General features: G+C 45.7%; 1 protein-coding gene across 1 annotated transcript in view; it reads left to right on the forward strand.

The window, feature by feature from the left end:
• The first annotated feature begins 8,513 nt into the window (after positions 1-8,513).
• Positions 8,514-14,264, forward strand: part of LOC138529452 (phospholipase A2 inhibitor and Ly6/PLAUR domain-containing protein-like) — a 233,218-nt gene continuing 227,467 nt past the window's right edge. Inside the window, exon 1 of the mRNA XM_069640825.1 lies at positions 8,514-9,041. Within this exon, the coding sequence (XP_069496926.1) occupies positions 8,990-9,041 (52 nt within the window). The 5' untranslated portion in view covers positions 8,514-8,989. The remainder of the gene's footprint in view (positions 9,042-14,264) is intronic.

Here is a 14,264-nt window from a genome sequence, read left to right on the forward strand (position 1 = left end):
CACTCTCCCGACTGGGGTTAAATATACATCCCTCTAAAATGGACTTCTCAGTCTTGATCTGATTGAGGACTCGGATTGAGGAGTGCCAGTCTGACGGTTTGCCTAGGGCGGAAAGATTCCTTACAGCGGCCCTGATTGTCATCCAGTACTCCTAGCTTCTCCCTCAGTCAAATGATTAATCAGCACATTCTCTCGGATGCCACCTAAACTTCTGGATTTCTGTATTCCCTGGCCTTCACTTATAGAGGAAGTGAGGAACGGAATGATTAACTTAAGTCTTTGAAGGAAGGATGATGGGCAATTTTGAACAGACTTCGATGGGGTAGGAAAGAGGCCTCACACTTGTGCCCAGTGAAGTTGCTCATGCACATGGAATGTATTGACACAGATGCCTTTATGCACAAATGTGGACATTTATGGCATAGGTGGCGTGTCAGAATGCCATCAGTGAGGATGTAATAGTCTGAGATTTTTAATTTTTAATAGTGCAATGATGTGGGTAAATGTGTCTCTGAAAGTGTGGTCTGCTATCCAGGCTGACTTTCATAATGCTTCGTGCTGAAAAGCATAGTACAGAGTACACACATGTAACTCACATGGGCCTGTCTACTGGCACTTCCCAGTGTCTGCCTGGTAATGTGGCAAAAAGGCAGTTGCAGATTTGCATGTGCACTCCTGCCAAATGACTGAAGGAATCTAAAGTTCCACCAGTAACAATCTGCATTTGACCATGGGCAGCTTTATTCCAAAATTATACAAATGTGTGATCCCAAAGCCTGGTGGCAGATGAGACGCTAAGTATAAGTGAAGTGATATCTGGTGTTGTCAGGGTGCTCTCGGCCAATCTACAATTATCATGGCCAAAACCTACTTGTGTCTCATTATTGTCCACTTAATTGCTGTGATACATTTTACTGACAGTGCCTAATGTGTTGCACCCTTCGGTACTTGGTTTCACCCAAAATACCCATTTGGGCACAGCCCATTTAACATGTCTTTTGATCTCTCTAGGAAATCCCCTCAAGCGGTTAGCTGGAAAACACTGCTTTAAACGCATGCCCCGTCAGGACAATAGAGAGCTAACACCAGGGTGGTAATTAACATGGACTCCTGGATGCAGCGGACACAAGACAGAGGGTGGAGTTAATGTAGCCAGGAGAGAAGCACCAGTCCACAGAAGGGTCCCACCATCGTCAATTCCCAAAAGGCTCCCCACTTCCTGTGCCCCCTCCCCAATTCCTCCAGCCTAAGCCCTCTACTACTGATATTACCAGGCTTAAGGTGTGCTTGAATCCTTTCAGTTCACACTATATAAATACCCCAATCGTAGCCAATCCAAAAGACTCTGAGAAAAGCACCCAGGACTGGACCCCTTACAGCAGGCTAGAAATGGACAGGACCAATTTGCAGTAGCTAATTGCCCATTTAAGAGAGTGAGACCCCTCTCTGTTAAATCATCTTTGGACTACTGAATAAGAAGGATTTCACCTGGAACTGTATCAGGGGAAAGTCTCCTCCAACAAAGGCCTCTTCAATAGAGGTGCATATTAAAGCTCCAAAAGGAGAGGAAGTCCGTTCCCAAAATCATCCCAGAGAAACATTTGGGGTGATTTGATAGCTGGACAAGGCCTTCTAAAAGTTGAGACCACTGGTATCCAGGAGCTGGCTCACTGTAGTTGACAGCCTCTGCAAATGCTCTTTGGAAATATCACTGGTTGGGAAGTATAGAACTAGAATCCACCTTGTGCCAGGAAACCCTGGAGGTTTTGCCCCAGCAAACATAAGTCAATAACCAGCTCTTGCTACTGTTTTCCCACTTCACTCTATTTTTGGGCTGCTTGCTCAACCGCTTCAAGGCACTTTCTGAGTCTCCATAAGCACCCAAGCAGAGTTTTTCCTTATCCACAAAGGTCACCTTTTCATTTCAAGGGGGCAGTGCGGAAGAGCACATTACATGCGGGCCAGGCCCAAAGCATGTATAATTGTCAGGATCGAGCTTCCAACACTAACGTATGACAGGCTCCCATTATCATGTCCATCATTTTGAAATGTTAAAGCATTTCTGTCTCTGTTTGAGGGATAGAAATGCAAGTGGGACAAGAACAGTTTATAGGGCAGCTGTTCCATTTAAAAGGAAATGCATGAAAGGTTCAGCAATGACCCTGGAATGCACTGTGTCTCCCCAGTGGACCTATTCCAAATAGGTCAGTATGTTCCTGACATTAATGTATGACAGGCTCACAGCACTACTTAAGTTGGTGCTGGGAGTTAATTTCACAGTGAAGGGCCCTTAAAGTCTCACTGAAACAAAATGGTCTGCTAGTCTGTCATTCATCACAGTGCAACTCCATATTAAGGGCTTTTTTTACAACCTTGGGGTACCGCTACAATGGGGAAAATTTGCAAAATACCTCCTGTTTCAGCACACACCTTATCACAGCCATGGCAGTTTTTATCTCCAAAGCTATTCAATGACAATATCACTGGAATTAAATACCACAGAATTACAATGTGGTATTTCACATTGAAAGCCACCTATTTTTACCTCCATGCCAGATTTCAAAGTAAACATTTTAAAAAGTCACCAGAAGATGTTTAATGTGTTTCCCGTGCAGTAGGGAAGTGCAGGCCCTTACCTACAATACAGAGAGCAAACATTTTGAATTGGGATATATGAAGGGGATGGGGGATGAGAAAGTGGGTATCTCCTGTGCTACCTTTGTCATGCAACTCATAATAGGGTCCGAATTGGCCCTTTTGTGCATAACAAAATATGCAGTAGTGGTGTGAAAAACTTCTATACACTATCTGTTTCCACCCTCCAAATGAGGGTGGGGATAGATAAAAACAAACAAAACATTGCACCGGTGACAGTGTTGTAACCGGGCCTGACTAGTCAGATTATCACGAGAAGCAGGCGTGGCTCCAGGAAGTTTCATTTGAGTGGGCTAGGTCCGTGACAAGGGGGGCTAAATCTCACTGGGAAAGGGTGTAGGAGTACCCTAAACACATTGAGCCAGATTTCCCAGATCCGCGATAAAGCAAAAAATATGTTCCCAGTTCTGGAAAAAAGGCCTTTGCACCCATCTATTGGTTTAGTCTGACAACTTTAAAAAGTGTAGAAGCCTGGATTCAAACCCAGGCTGTTAGGACCGGGGGCGAGACACTTACCCCTAAGAATACTTGTATGTCGGATCAGGATGCTTGTAAGGATTACACTCAGTATCATGTTTAAGGCAAAGGGCTTCATGGGCAAGAGTGACAGAGGGCCCTGCGTAGGCAGGGCATGGGGGTGGAGCTTAGGGCGGTAGTAGTTAATGGCTGTTACAAGTGCCACAAATGTTGCATTTTTAAGTGTTTTTCCTGACATAAAGTGATTTGCCCATGATTACTCCATTTGTTCAAGTGGGAAATCTGCTCTCCCATTCCATCTGCTCATTCCTTTCATAATCACATGCTCCCCAGTACCCCTTCCACCGTCTTCTGCTCCCCTCTTCCATCTGCTCCATTGTTGACTTACATAAACTCCCAAAGTACTTTGATCTTCCATTCCCTACTCACTTCAGCTTCCATCTACTCCCCTTCGCCATGAGGGCAGCTATTGTCAAAGCATGTAGAAGAATAACGGTATAACTGTATATTTCAGAGCCTTGAACAAGAGCCTTAGAGGTAAATCCCAATTAATCATACCCTAAGAACAAAGGTTGTATCACTTTTGTCAACATAATGGGCCTCATCACAAGTTGGGCGGCATGCCAACTGGGATACCGCCAAACTTTATTTGCGTCTGGTGGTGTTACCTCCGGATCACGGGTTGGACGCTAACCATTACTCCCCATTCCTCATTGGGTCCTTTGGACCCAATGGGGATTTACCATACAATTACCGCACGGTAATATCCCCAGCGGGAATTGGGCCAGAAATGGCCATTTTTCTGGTGTGTTTACCCCCAGCTCTGAGCTGGGGATAAACACGATGGGCTCAAGATTGAGCGGAGCGGTAAATGTGGTGGTAACACTCATACTGCCACATTTAAGGGCTACCACCCAACTTGTGATGAGGCCAGTGCTATAAATGCGCTATACAAACAGTACACAGAGAACGAGAAGCAAGCAAAATAGTGTGGCAACATCAATTGACCTATCTTTCCTTACCTTCCCATCTGCTCACCCCTTTCTATTCTATGCACTGCCCCTTCACCTTTCACGCCCAATCACCTTCCATCTGCTCCACGTAACTACCATTCCCAGCTACCACCACTCCCACTTACCCCCACCATACCTTCTTGTCCTGGCTGGGGAGAACCAAGGAAAATTCCTTTTCCTCCTCTGTGAGGGCTGAGCAACAAGCCTCCAGTACTTATTCAATCTCAGATGATGTAGGCTCAACCATGCCTCCTTGGACATTGTGGCTACTCCCAGCAGGCACTGGAGGAGTTGATTGTGATCCTGCCATCTTGTTGTGAAAGACAGGCCCTCCTCCAGAATACTGAAGCATGAAATAGGACATTTTGTTTCTTAAAAAAATGACATTTTAAAGAACAACATTGTGCTTTTGTTGCATTTTTGCAGCACACTTTAATTGAGTTGATGGTGTGAGGGAGTGCTAGCATGCAGTTGAGAGAGCCAGGGTGGGGGTGTGGGATCAGGGGGCAGATGGTGAAGGTTGAAGGGTTTCTGGCTTCCTGGTATTACTCCAGCAATGGTGTGGCAAGGAGGAGGCAGTGTTTATTTTATTGTCTGGTACATAGTATTATGCAATTGTCCATGATGATGTCTTGTTTGTCATGTTTGCTTTGATTTGCTGTTGAATGTCGCACATTTGTTCAATAAATGCAACCTTATTTTTTCTCAGCCTTATACTGAAGTTTGGTTTTGCATACTTTAAAAAAAGAAATGTAATACATATTATTTTAAAAATTCACAAGTGACATGATAAATCAACCTGACACTGTAGAAACGTGTTGATGAAAAAGAGCAAGGCGGCTCATTTTGTTTTGAATCATACATTTCACGGAGGGGACATCTCCTGTTTGCATATGTTTGCAAAAGGGTCCTCTATATGCAATTTTAATTGTGTCCACCAAGCACTGAAAAAGTAAATAGTAAAACACAGGCAAAATTGCCTATGCTTTTCACATTTCCATTACATTTCTGGAAAAGTGTAAATCCCTCCTGCAATTAACAATTGTGGCGAGCCATCTACAATGGATTCCTATGAAATTTGCCTGCTTTTACCAGGTGTAAAAGTCAGGTGGTTTTCACAGGAATCCATTGGTTTTCCATCAGCATAAAAACACATGCTGGAGGGAAACCAATTGGATTTGGCAGGGTGGCCTGTAAGAACAGGCAAGAATGTAAAGTCTGCTCTGCTCTCCAGCACATAAAAAGTGGCAGTAAATGCTTTTTGCAGCACTTTTTCGACTCTGCTTGACTTGGAAAATCACCCACTATGATTCCTTATTGGAAGCCTACCAGTTACAGCATGCAAATGAACGAGAACTTACAAAAAAAATCACATAGAAACACAAAGTTAAATGAAAAACCTGCCATGGTCATAATTCCACACAGTGTGTTTTTTCACACCACAACTTCCAAAAAAAGCTTTTTAAAACTTTACAAAATTTAAAGAAAAATGTACCACAGCAATGGTCACTGCCAGTTACCTTTTCCCATCTCAAATCACTTCCTGTTCTAAATAATCGCTGAGGAGACACATTAAGTGATAAACCCTCACTGGCATGGCCTGTGCAGCACTAGCTGTTTGTCTTTCATAGGGTAGAGGCCAAGCCAGAGGGGACACATGGGCATTTGTCGCTTGTCTGACTGTTAAATCGCCCTGTGATATTACCCTGCAGGTAATATGGAATTACCACTTTTTAGGTTTAAAGATGTGCCCCTTTTATACTTTACCAGCAACATTGTAGGAACTGTTCCTCTCTTGTGTTATTTCCCAGGTATTCATGATTAATCTTCTGAGAGGAAAATGTTTAATGGGGGATGAGAACCATCCCCCTGTCCTGCTCCTGCACGCATGTCACTGGTGGGATATCACAGTAAATAATGTCCATTTCTGGTACTGTCTAAACAGCCAGAACCCAGCACATATTACCTTCTAAACAGGACCCGCAATAAAATGATCTATTCTGTTGGGATACAAACTCTGTTAATTGTTACTCAAACAGTATGAGGTTATCAAGTCAGTACTTATCCATTTGAATAATAAAATGTTCTTGCAGGGCAGGCTAGGCGTACACACACACACACACACAATGATCTGCTATATTATGGTTGAACCCCACTGGTAAGAGTGCATGTGAAAAAGATCTGAAATTGGACTCTACTTGTCATCCTAACCATGACATGTACAGGTAAGGCCTTGTTGGACTAACAGTGAGGTGCAACTTGATTCCCTAGGTATAACAAGCAAGGAACCCACATCTGGGCATATACACTTTCAATTGTTGAAACTAACATGCAATGGCAAAGCCAACAGCTTGGGCTTTTGAGTATGCATGGGATAGGCATTTGCTCGGCATTGCCATAAGTGTACCACCTGACCATGAGTTGGGTTCAGCTAGAAACTGGTGCAATTGCCTGGGAAATGTCTGGCTAATACCTATACACAAGTCAAAACGGTAGGCTTTGCAATAGCTTGTTTTCGAGAGGGATGCAGTGCAAGGAGCAAATGGACGACACATATATTGCTTATAAATGAACAGGGTACAGACACACTTTGCTAGGAGATTTTCATAAACAACAGGAGCCCATTTACAGAGGCATTTAAGTCATCAAACACTCTAAGGCAAACACTCTAAGGAATGCATAGCTAAACACTGGCAGGCCACGTACAGCTCCACGTTGGTGTTAGATTGTGATAGAGCTTGCTCAAAGAGTTCCAATTAGGGTATATTTTGTCAGGGAGGGGCAGGTAATTAAGTGGAATGCCATAGGGATGAACATGGCACTGGGTAGTCAATGAGTTTGTAAATGACCAAACACACCTATAAGCTGTGTGTCCCACCCCAATTCCCATCTCCATCCTATATGTGTTACAATCCAAGAGTCGTGGCTTACACCTAAAAGCCAAAACTAAAAAAGCATGGATGTAAACATCTGAATCAATCATTACTACCAGCGTTGCCTTGGTCAGCCTTCCAGGTCATTGTTTGCAAATCAGCCTTAGCCCGGCCACTAATGTGAGCAGCCCTGCCCAAACTGCTAGTCCACTAGCCCTAAAGATACCTGCGGTTGCTGGTGTTTCAATGAAGAGGGGACATGGCCTACCAACTGAGATTAAACTGCACCATTTGGTGGCAGAACCAAGACTCATTTGCTAATGACTTGTTCCCTTCTGTAATGGCACAGACATACCAAAAGATTATGGCATGGAAAGTTGCCCGGGGCAAGAATAGTGGTCATGTCAATACAAAGCCTTGCTTCTGTCACTTTTTGGTTTTACTACACTCTCCCTTCCAGAATGACATCTTTGTTATTACCAACCGTATTTTTTCGTGTATACCCAATTAGTAAATTCAGCAGAATATGCATCTTGAATGTGATTTATAAGTCAGTAGATGCTCCTGCTGCAGAAATCTGCATACAAGCAACATCACCTATCATTTAATGTTTGATACAGTTAACCATTTTATCAAGCACAATGGCAATAACCGTTCTCATAAAAAAAACATACATTAAATTGCAGAAATCAACTTGTAATATTAGGTTTGGATAAAAAGCTACCTTGTAACTGAGATGTTGGAAATGTAGGTAAGATGAACAGTGCAGTTAAAACACAGGATCTTGCTAGATATATTGTAGGGAGCCTGCTTGAGCAGGGGCGCTACCACAGGTGTGAAATGCTTTCCATTTCCCTGGTCATGTGTGCTGTCATGGCTGTGCAACATACATCATTGTCCAGGGCAAGCAATCAAATTCTGGCTGTGCCTCCTGCAGTGCAGCCCCTCAGAAGTTGCTGCTGCATGTTTAGAGCAAACTCCCCCTTGTCTGCCCTGATTCCCCCCCCCACCACCCACATCAAGGTTCCCAGTTTAGCACCAACCGCAAAGGCTCCTTTCTAGGCGAGGACAGGGCATGGCCTTGGTGGGGCCTGGCCGTACTGCTGGAGCCAGGCCTGTAGTGGTGTTTTGTTCCTTGGGATTGTCAGCACGGAAATACTAAAAAGCATTGGTGTCCTAACCCTTGTCTACACGCTACAGCCTGCTCCCTCTTTCTTCCACTTTTGTAAGACTTTGTGTGTGCTGTTGACACTGTAAACACACAACAGCACACACCTAACTGTCACAGAGGCGCGGTGCATTGTAGCCGTCCTGGAGTCTGGGCGTTCTGCCACATCTGCCTTCAAGAATGTAAGCGTGTTCCTTGTACACACCCATCCCTGTCGGATCCAGCTCACCCACCCCTGCGGGCTCGCATTGGTCATGAAGGGCGCGCACGATTTTTTGGAAGGATTTTAAATATTTAAGTAGTTCTGTGAACAGAAAAAAAAAACAGAAAAGCGAGACGCTAAGCAAGAATAGAGGTGTGCAATTACGAACGTGACGAGCCAGTAATCTGATGACCCGGAAACATGGGAGAGAGCGACGTGCCTCGCGTCTGGCTGTTTCCACTGAGGAGAAAGACATCTCTGTGTGAAGTCGAAGCTGGGAGCGCGCTCGCAGGAACTGTCCTGGGCCTGTCTCGAATCCAGTGCAAAGTAGTCTGAGGCTATACAAAGGAAGACTTCCCTTGCCATTGTCTCTCAGGAAGTCCAAAGACACAACATTTTGTATTTTTAATTTGGCACGGGAAGGACCACACCTAATTGTATTGGCGCTTCGTTTATAAAGACTCCTCGGTGCTTCCTGCTTCCACTCTTCTAAGCAATGGCCCATCGGCTGGCAAGAGTTGCCCTCTGAGTGCTGCCGAGGGAGCTTGTACCCACGGACCCGGGTCGCTGCGGCCTTCGTTCTGCCACGGGCGCTGTCACCATGCCAACCTATTTAGCCATCGTTTGGGTCCTGTTTCTCCTCGCTGCCAACGGTGAGTGGGTCTCTATCTCGTCTGTTTGCCCGTCAGGTGACATGCTGCATGCTTATACAGCACTTCTCTTGCTTTCAGAAGTCTGCTCCCATGGCCAATCAGTTGGAACTTTTTCCAATACGGTTTATATCAGGTCTAATGGACTCGGATCGCCGAAGAGAGCAATAGGGCAATACCTGAAGGGCTGGCCCCACAGATTAGCGTGGGTCCGTTTTTCGGGCCAGATTGGAGCACTTTGATGTGTTAGCACACTTGGAAGCTGAACATTTTTACCATTTTTACGGACGGAACGTGCTTTTTAAGTGCGTTATTTGCAGCACATTTTACCGAAACGTGCCCCTTAGGTGGTATCAAACAGCTTGTCACGAAAAGTAAGGAATTGCGTTCTGTGAATGTGGATTCATATTTGATTGGTACATGCACGGGCCGACTGTGACCTGGAGGCACTAAACATGTGTTTATGGATTGCGAGCGGTACCACATGCACTGCCGCGGGTAATGAGCACCGCCCGCTCTCTGTCAACGGTCAGCACTAGACACCCCTGCCCCTGTCAGTATGTACGGCCGAGGCTGCGTGGTCAGCGAGGGGCACCCACCTTTATGCCATGGTGTAGATTCCCATGCTCAGCGTCTCTGTCTTGCCCAAGAAAGGTTCCGCCTTCTCTTCAGGGCAGTGTGTGGGACTCGAAGGCACGTGCAAAAGTGAAGAGCCATGGATGGAAGGTTTTGAATGAATCATAACCACTGTCATTGCTCTGGGCAACCATTCAAATGTCCACCTTTCTTCTGCAGCTGGTGAAATCTTACATGGTGTCCTCTATTTCAGGGGTCTGCAACATGTGGCTCTCCAGATGTGTTGGACAGCAAGTCCCGTGGTCCCACCCACACCATTGCTGTCTAGGGCTGATGGGAGTTGTAGTTCAACACATCTGGAGAGCCACAGGTTGCAGACCACTGCTCTATTTGTTTCCGTCGTCGGCAGGTAGCACCTCATCTTGTCTTTGCGTTAATATTGCTGCACGGGCAGAAACAGGCAGCTGACCTGCAAGCATCACCTCTGTGTTAGGGTGTATATATCTTTTATTAGTAGCACCTGTCTTCTCTCTATTAATACAGATGTGCAGACTTTTTCCATGAATCATCAAATTCAGTACTTACTGTTACCACATAGAAATTCCCGGAATCTCTCTGATTGCAAGAAATGCATCGCATTGCAGAAACTGGTTTTCAGTATGCATTATGTTGTATTTGTTTTTCCGCCACCATTTTGAGTGTGTTCAATACTGCTACTTCACAATTTTTCAAAATACAGGCGAGGGTCATTTATTTTTACCACTGTCTGCATTCCATTTGAAAGGTGGTGAGATGTCCATCAGAGATAGCCACACTTGCTCACTTAAGCGCTTTGAAACACATTGTGTATAGGCACTATATTGATATTGATATTTTATTTCTATCGCGCTCATACACAAGTGTTTCAGAGCGACAAGGCAAGGGGAACAGGGGAGAACAAAAAAAAAACTATCTTTCTAGGCCCAGTGACATTGAGAACACGCAAGTGCAGGGGAGAGGGGATAACTATCATATCATAGACTAATTGTAACTATTATTTTCATGCAAGTGCTTTTGCACCCCTTCATAAGAGGGAAATAACATATTTAAAACTGTTGAGGGTTTTTACGGTAAAACGTGAAGACCTTTTTATGAGTTAATTGGTATCATACTCGGGCAATATTTAACACATGTATTATTCATAGGTATACTACATGCAGTGAAAACCCTTTGATTCATAAGGACAAGTTTACCAGCTAAAAAGTGGTGGTAATGCTATAAGGGCCTGCTTTACCCCTCCGACTGTTTATTGGTTGTGTAAACCATAGGAAAAACACTTGCTTTTGAGTGGAGGTGCGACATCCACTCACAATGTCAGTAATGATGCAGGCAGTATTACCGCATACAGTAATACCGCCACTGCCCCATGTGGGGTGGGTCGAGCAGCCAGGACTCAAGCAGATTGGCACATTATTTGAATATATAGTTTCATGGAATAAAGTAGGCTTTGCAAACAAGGGAGGTGTGGGACGACGGCTGGATGAGGTATTTGGCAACATTTGATATCATCAATGTGCAGGAAACATGGCTCACGGATGAGCTTATTGTCCCAGGTTATTTCACTTACTCAGCAACGGAGGTCAAAACCAAGAGGGGGACGCAGTCAGGGCGGGATGACAGCCATGATATGCAAACACTTCCCTTTTCAGACACATACAATCCCTTGTAAAACCAGGGATCAGTTAGCAGGCAACTGTTGTTTGTGAATATGTATAACCCACCAGAAATGGGGGCCAATTAATTTCAGGGTTTAAGTATATCTTGAGCTCTTGTCGATTGAAGGATCGCCCGTCAGCAGTCATTATAGTGGTCGACCTCAATATTAATTTAGGCCGGACGCTGAGGAGGACCCAGAGAAGAACGGGGGGCAATTCTACGTTTGACTCTGGTGGTAAAAGGTTAGACATCTTCATGACAGAATGTGCTCTGGTGGAGTTGAGTGGACGGTACAAGGATGATAGACCATCAAAGCAGACCTGCAAGAGAGGAGCACAACACTCAGCGATAGATTATGTTCTGGTAGATTGCTTTTTATTTAAGAACATTTGTAAGTGCTGAATTGTACAAAGAATTCAGAGTGATCATTTGCCCCTTGAGCTAAGGTTCCGTTGGCAGTTTGACACAAATACTCAGTCACTGAACTCCGTTGTACAAGGGGCTGTCGTAGATATAAACCAACCAAAGAGGAAATACCAGAACTCCCAAACGCAGTTATTATAATGCAAGGTGCGCAGGTCCTGCTAAATAATATGCTTAACAGACAGGAGTGTATTAGGGTCTTTGAGGATTTGCAGAAAAGGTATCGAGATATCATAAGTGAGTAGGACTCGTTTATTGTCCCCATTTTCAAAACTCGGAGCAGGAACCATAGTCTGATAAGCAAACCAGAAGCGGAAAAAAGGGATTTCAATAACTTTGTTAAATGTAACAGGTACAATGCAGGCCAGAATCATGTGGCCAAAATAAAGTATAAGACATTGCTTAAAGTAAAAAAAAAATAGAGTTTATGGAGAAACAAGTGGCCCTACTGCAGGGTGCTGTTAGGCAAGAATGTAGTAACCCTGTGGGAGACTGCACAACCCTTCTCCTGTTGGTATTAGGTAACCCACCTATTGGTATAGGTCTGTACCACACAAGTTGGTAGTGTGACTGAGCAGCCAGACCTATCGCAAGAGGGGTAAATGCGAGCTGTAGATCTGTAGCAATGAAATCCACCAATACAAGTATCCAAATAACTCTTACCCTCAAGGTTTCTATTAATTATTTATTTAATGGTTATTTTTAAATACACAGGGCCTCATTACGACCCTGGCGCTAAGCGTAAAAAGATGGCGGTAAACGATTACCGCCATCGTTTTCCGCTAGGGCCGATTACGACCCCTGACCGTTAACTACGATGCCACTAGCGGCATCGTAGAGAACGCTGCCGCTAACTGCGCCAAGGGCGCGTGCACGCGATCTCCCACACCCTAACTAGCGCCATGGCGGTAAGGTACGCGAATGCCGACCCAAGCGGACATGCACCTTACGCCATCACCCAGCCCGTAAAGTACCTTACTGCCATGGCGCTAACAACGCCATCGCGAATCAACCGCAAAGGGACAAGTCAAGTGAATGCAGCTGCCACAGGTGCACAGAAACAGCACAGGTGAAGGCAATACAGACACAGGAAGCACAAAAAGAGCACACCCCACCCCTGCCCACACCCAGTCACACACCACAATGCTACCGATAGGACTAGCAATGTTGGGGCTGGAGGACCTGATAGCAATGCGAGTGCTACAACAGCAACTACAACAACAACAACAACAACTACAACAACAACAACAACAACTACAACAACAACAACAGGCTGCACAGAGGAGACGCAGGAGGAGAAGGAGGGCAAGGCAGGCCCAGCATGCCCCACCAGCACAGCCAGTGCTACCACGCAGGCAGCCCCCAATCCCACGCGTCAGACCCAACCCATTCAACCTCACCGCTGAGCAGTTCCACACCCTGTATCGACTGGACCGGGACACCATCACCACCATCGTGGACATGATACACAACGACATCGCCAGCATGATTGAAACACCCACCGCCACCCCCCCCCCTACTGAAGGTAGTGTCCGTGCTCCACTTCCTGGCCACAGGCACCTACCAGCACACAGTAGGGCACTTGCATGGCATATCACAACCATCGTTTTCGCGTACACTGACGCAAGTGCTGGATGCACTCCTCAAGCACACAGATGACCACATCTCACTACCACGGACTGCCCAGGAGATTGCCAACACCAAAGTGGGTTTCCATGCACTAGCTGGCATACCTGGTTGCATTGGTGCCATCGACTGCACCCATGTGGAATTGACGGTCCCACGTGCCCAGGAGGTACCGTACCAGAACCGCAAACAATTTCACTCAATCAACGTGCAAATGGTCTGTGACTCCAACAGTATCTTCACACATTGTTGTGCCCGATTCCCCGGATCAACCCATGATTCATTGGTCCTGAGGAACTCAACATTACCACGCTACATGGAGCAACAGGCAGGGCCCAGAACCTGGCTACTCGGTGAGTCCAATGTCATGGGCATTGAAATGTGAAGTGGGTGTGTAATTGACATACCAATGCAGGGGGGGGAATGATGCATACTCCAACTGGCGGGAAGGGGGGGGGGAATGATGCATGCTCCATCTGGCTGCGACTAGCATTAGCCACAACACACCCTGAGGCAGCACTCACGTCACCTGACACCTGCATACATGAGGCCTGACCTAAGAAGACCTGACATGTCAATGAAGGTGTCACCCAACCCTGACACAACCACCTACAAGTGCATTGACCATACCGTGACCACATACACTCCAAAGAAATGTACGTCCATGCACGTCACCAACAGCTCCTACTGAAAGGCCTGTTCCCCATGACTGTGCCCAAAGGAGGCACATGATGGACTGGAAGAACAATGCACCAAAACACAGACAGCAAGGCCCACAGACTGTCCCCATGGGCAACAGTCTTGTTCACTGGGGTAATGATGAGCCAGACTGCATTCCCGCTATCATGTGAATGCAACCCTCACGGGACACGTGCCAGGTCACCTACAGAAACAGCCTGAACGGAC

The sequence above is a fragment of the Ambystoma mexicanum genome, chromosome 1q (assembly GCF_040938575.1).
Source record: "Ambystoma mexicanum isolate Mex_15411 chromosome 1q, UKY_AmexF1_1, whole genome shotgun sequence".
In the NCBI taxonomy this organism is placed as follows: Eukaryota; Metazoa; Chordata; class Amphibia; order Caudata; family Ambystomatidae; genus Ambystoma; species Ambystoma mexicanum.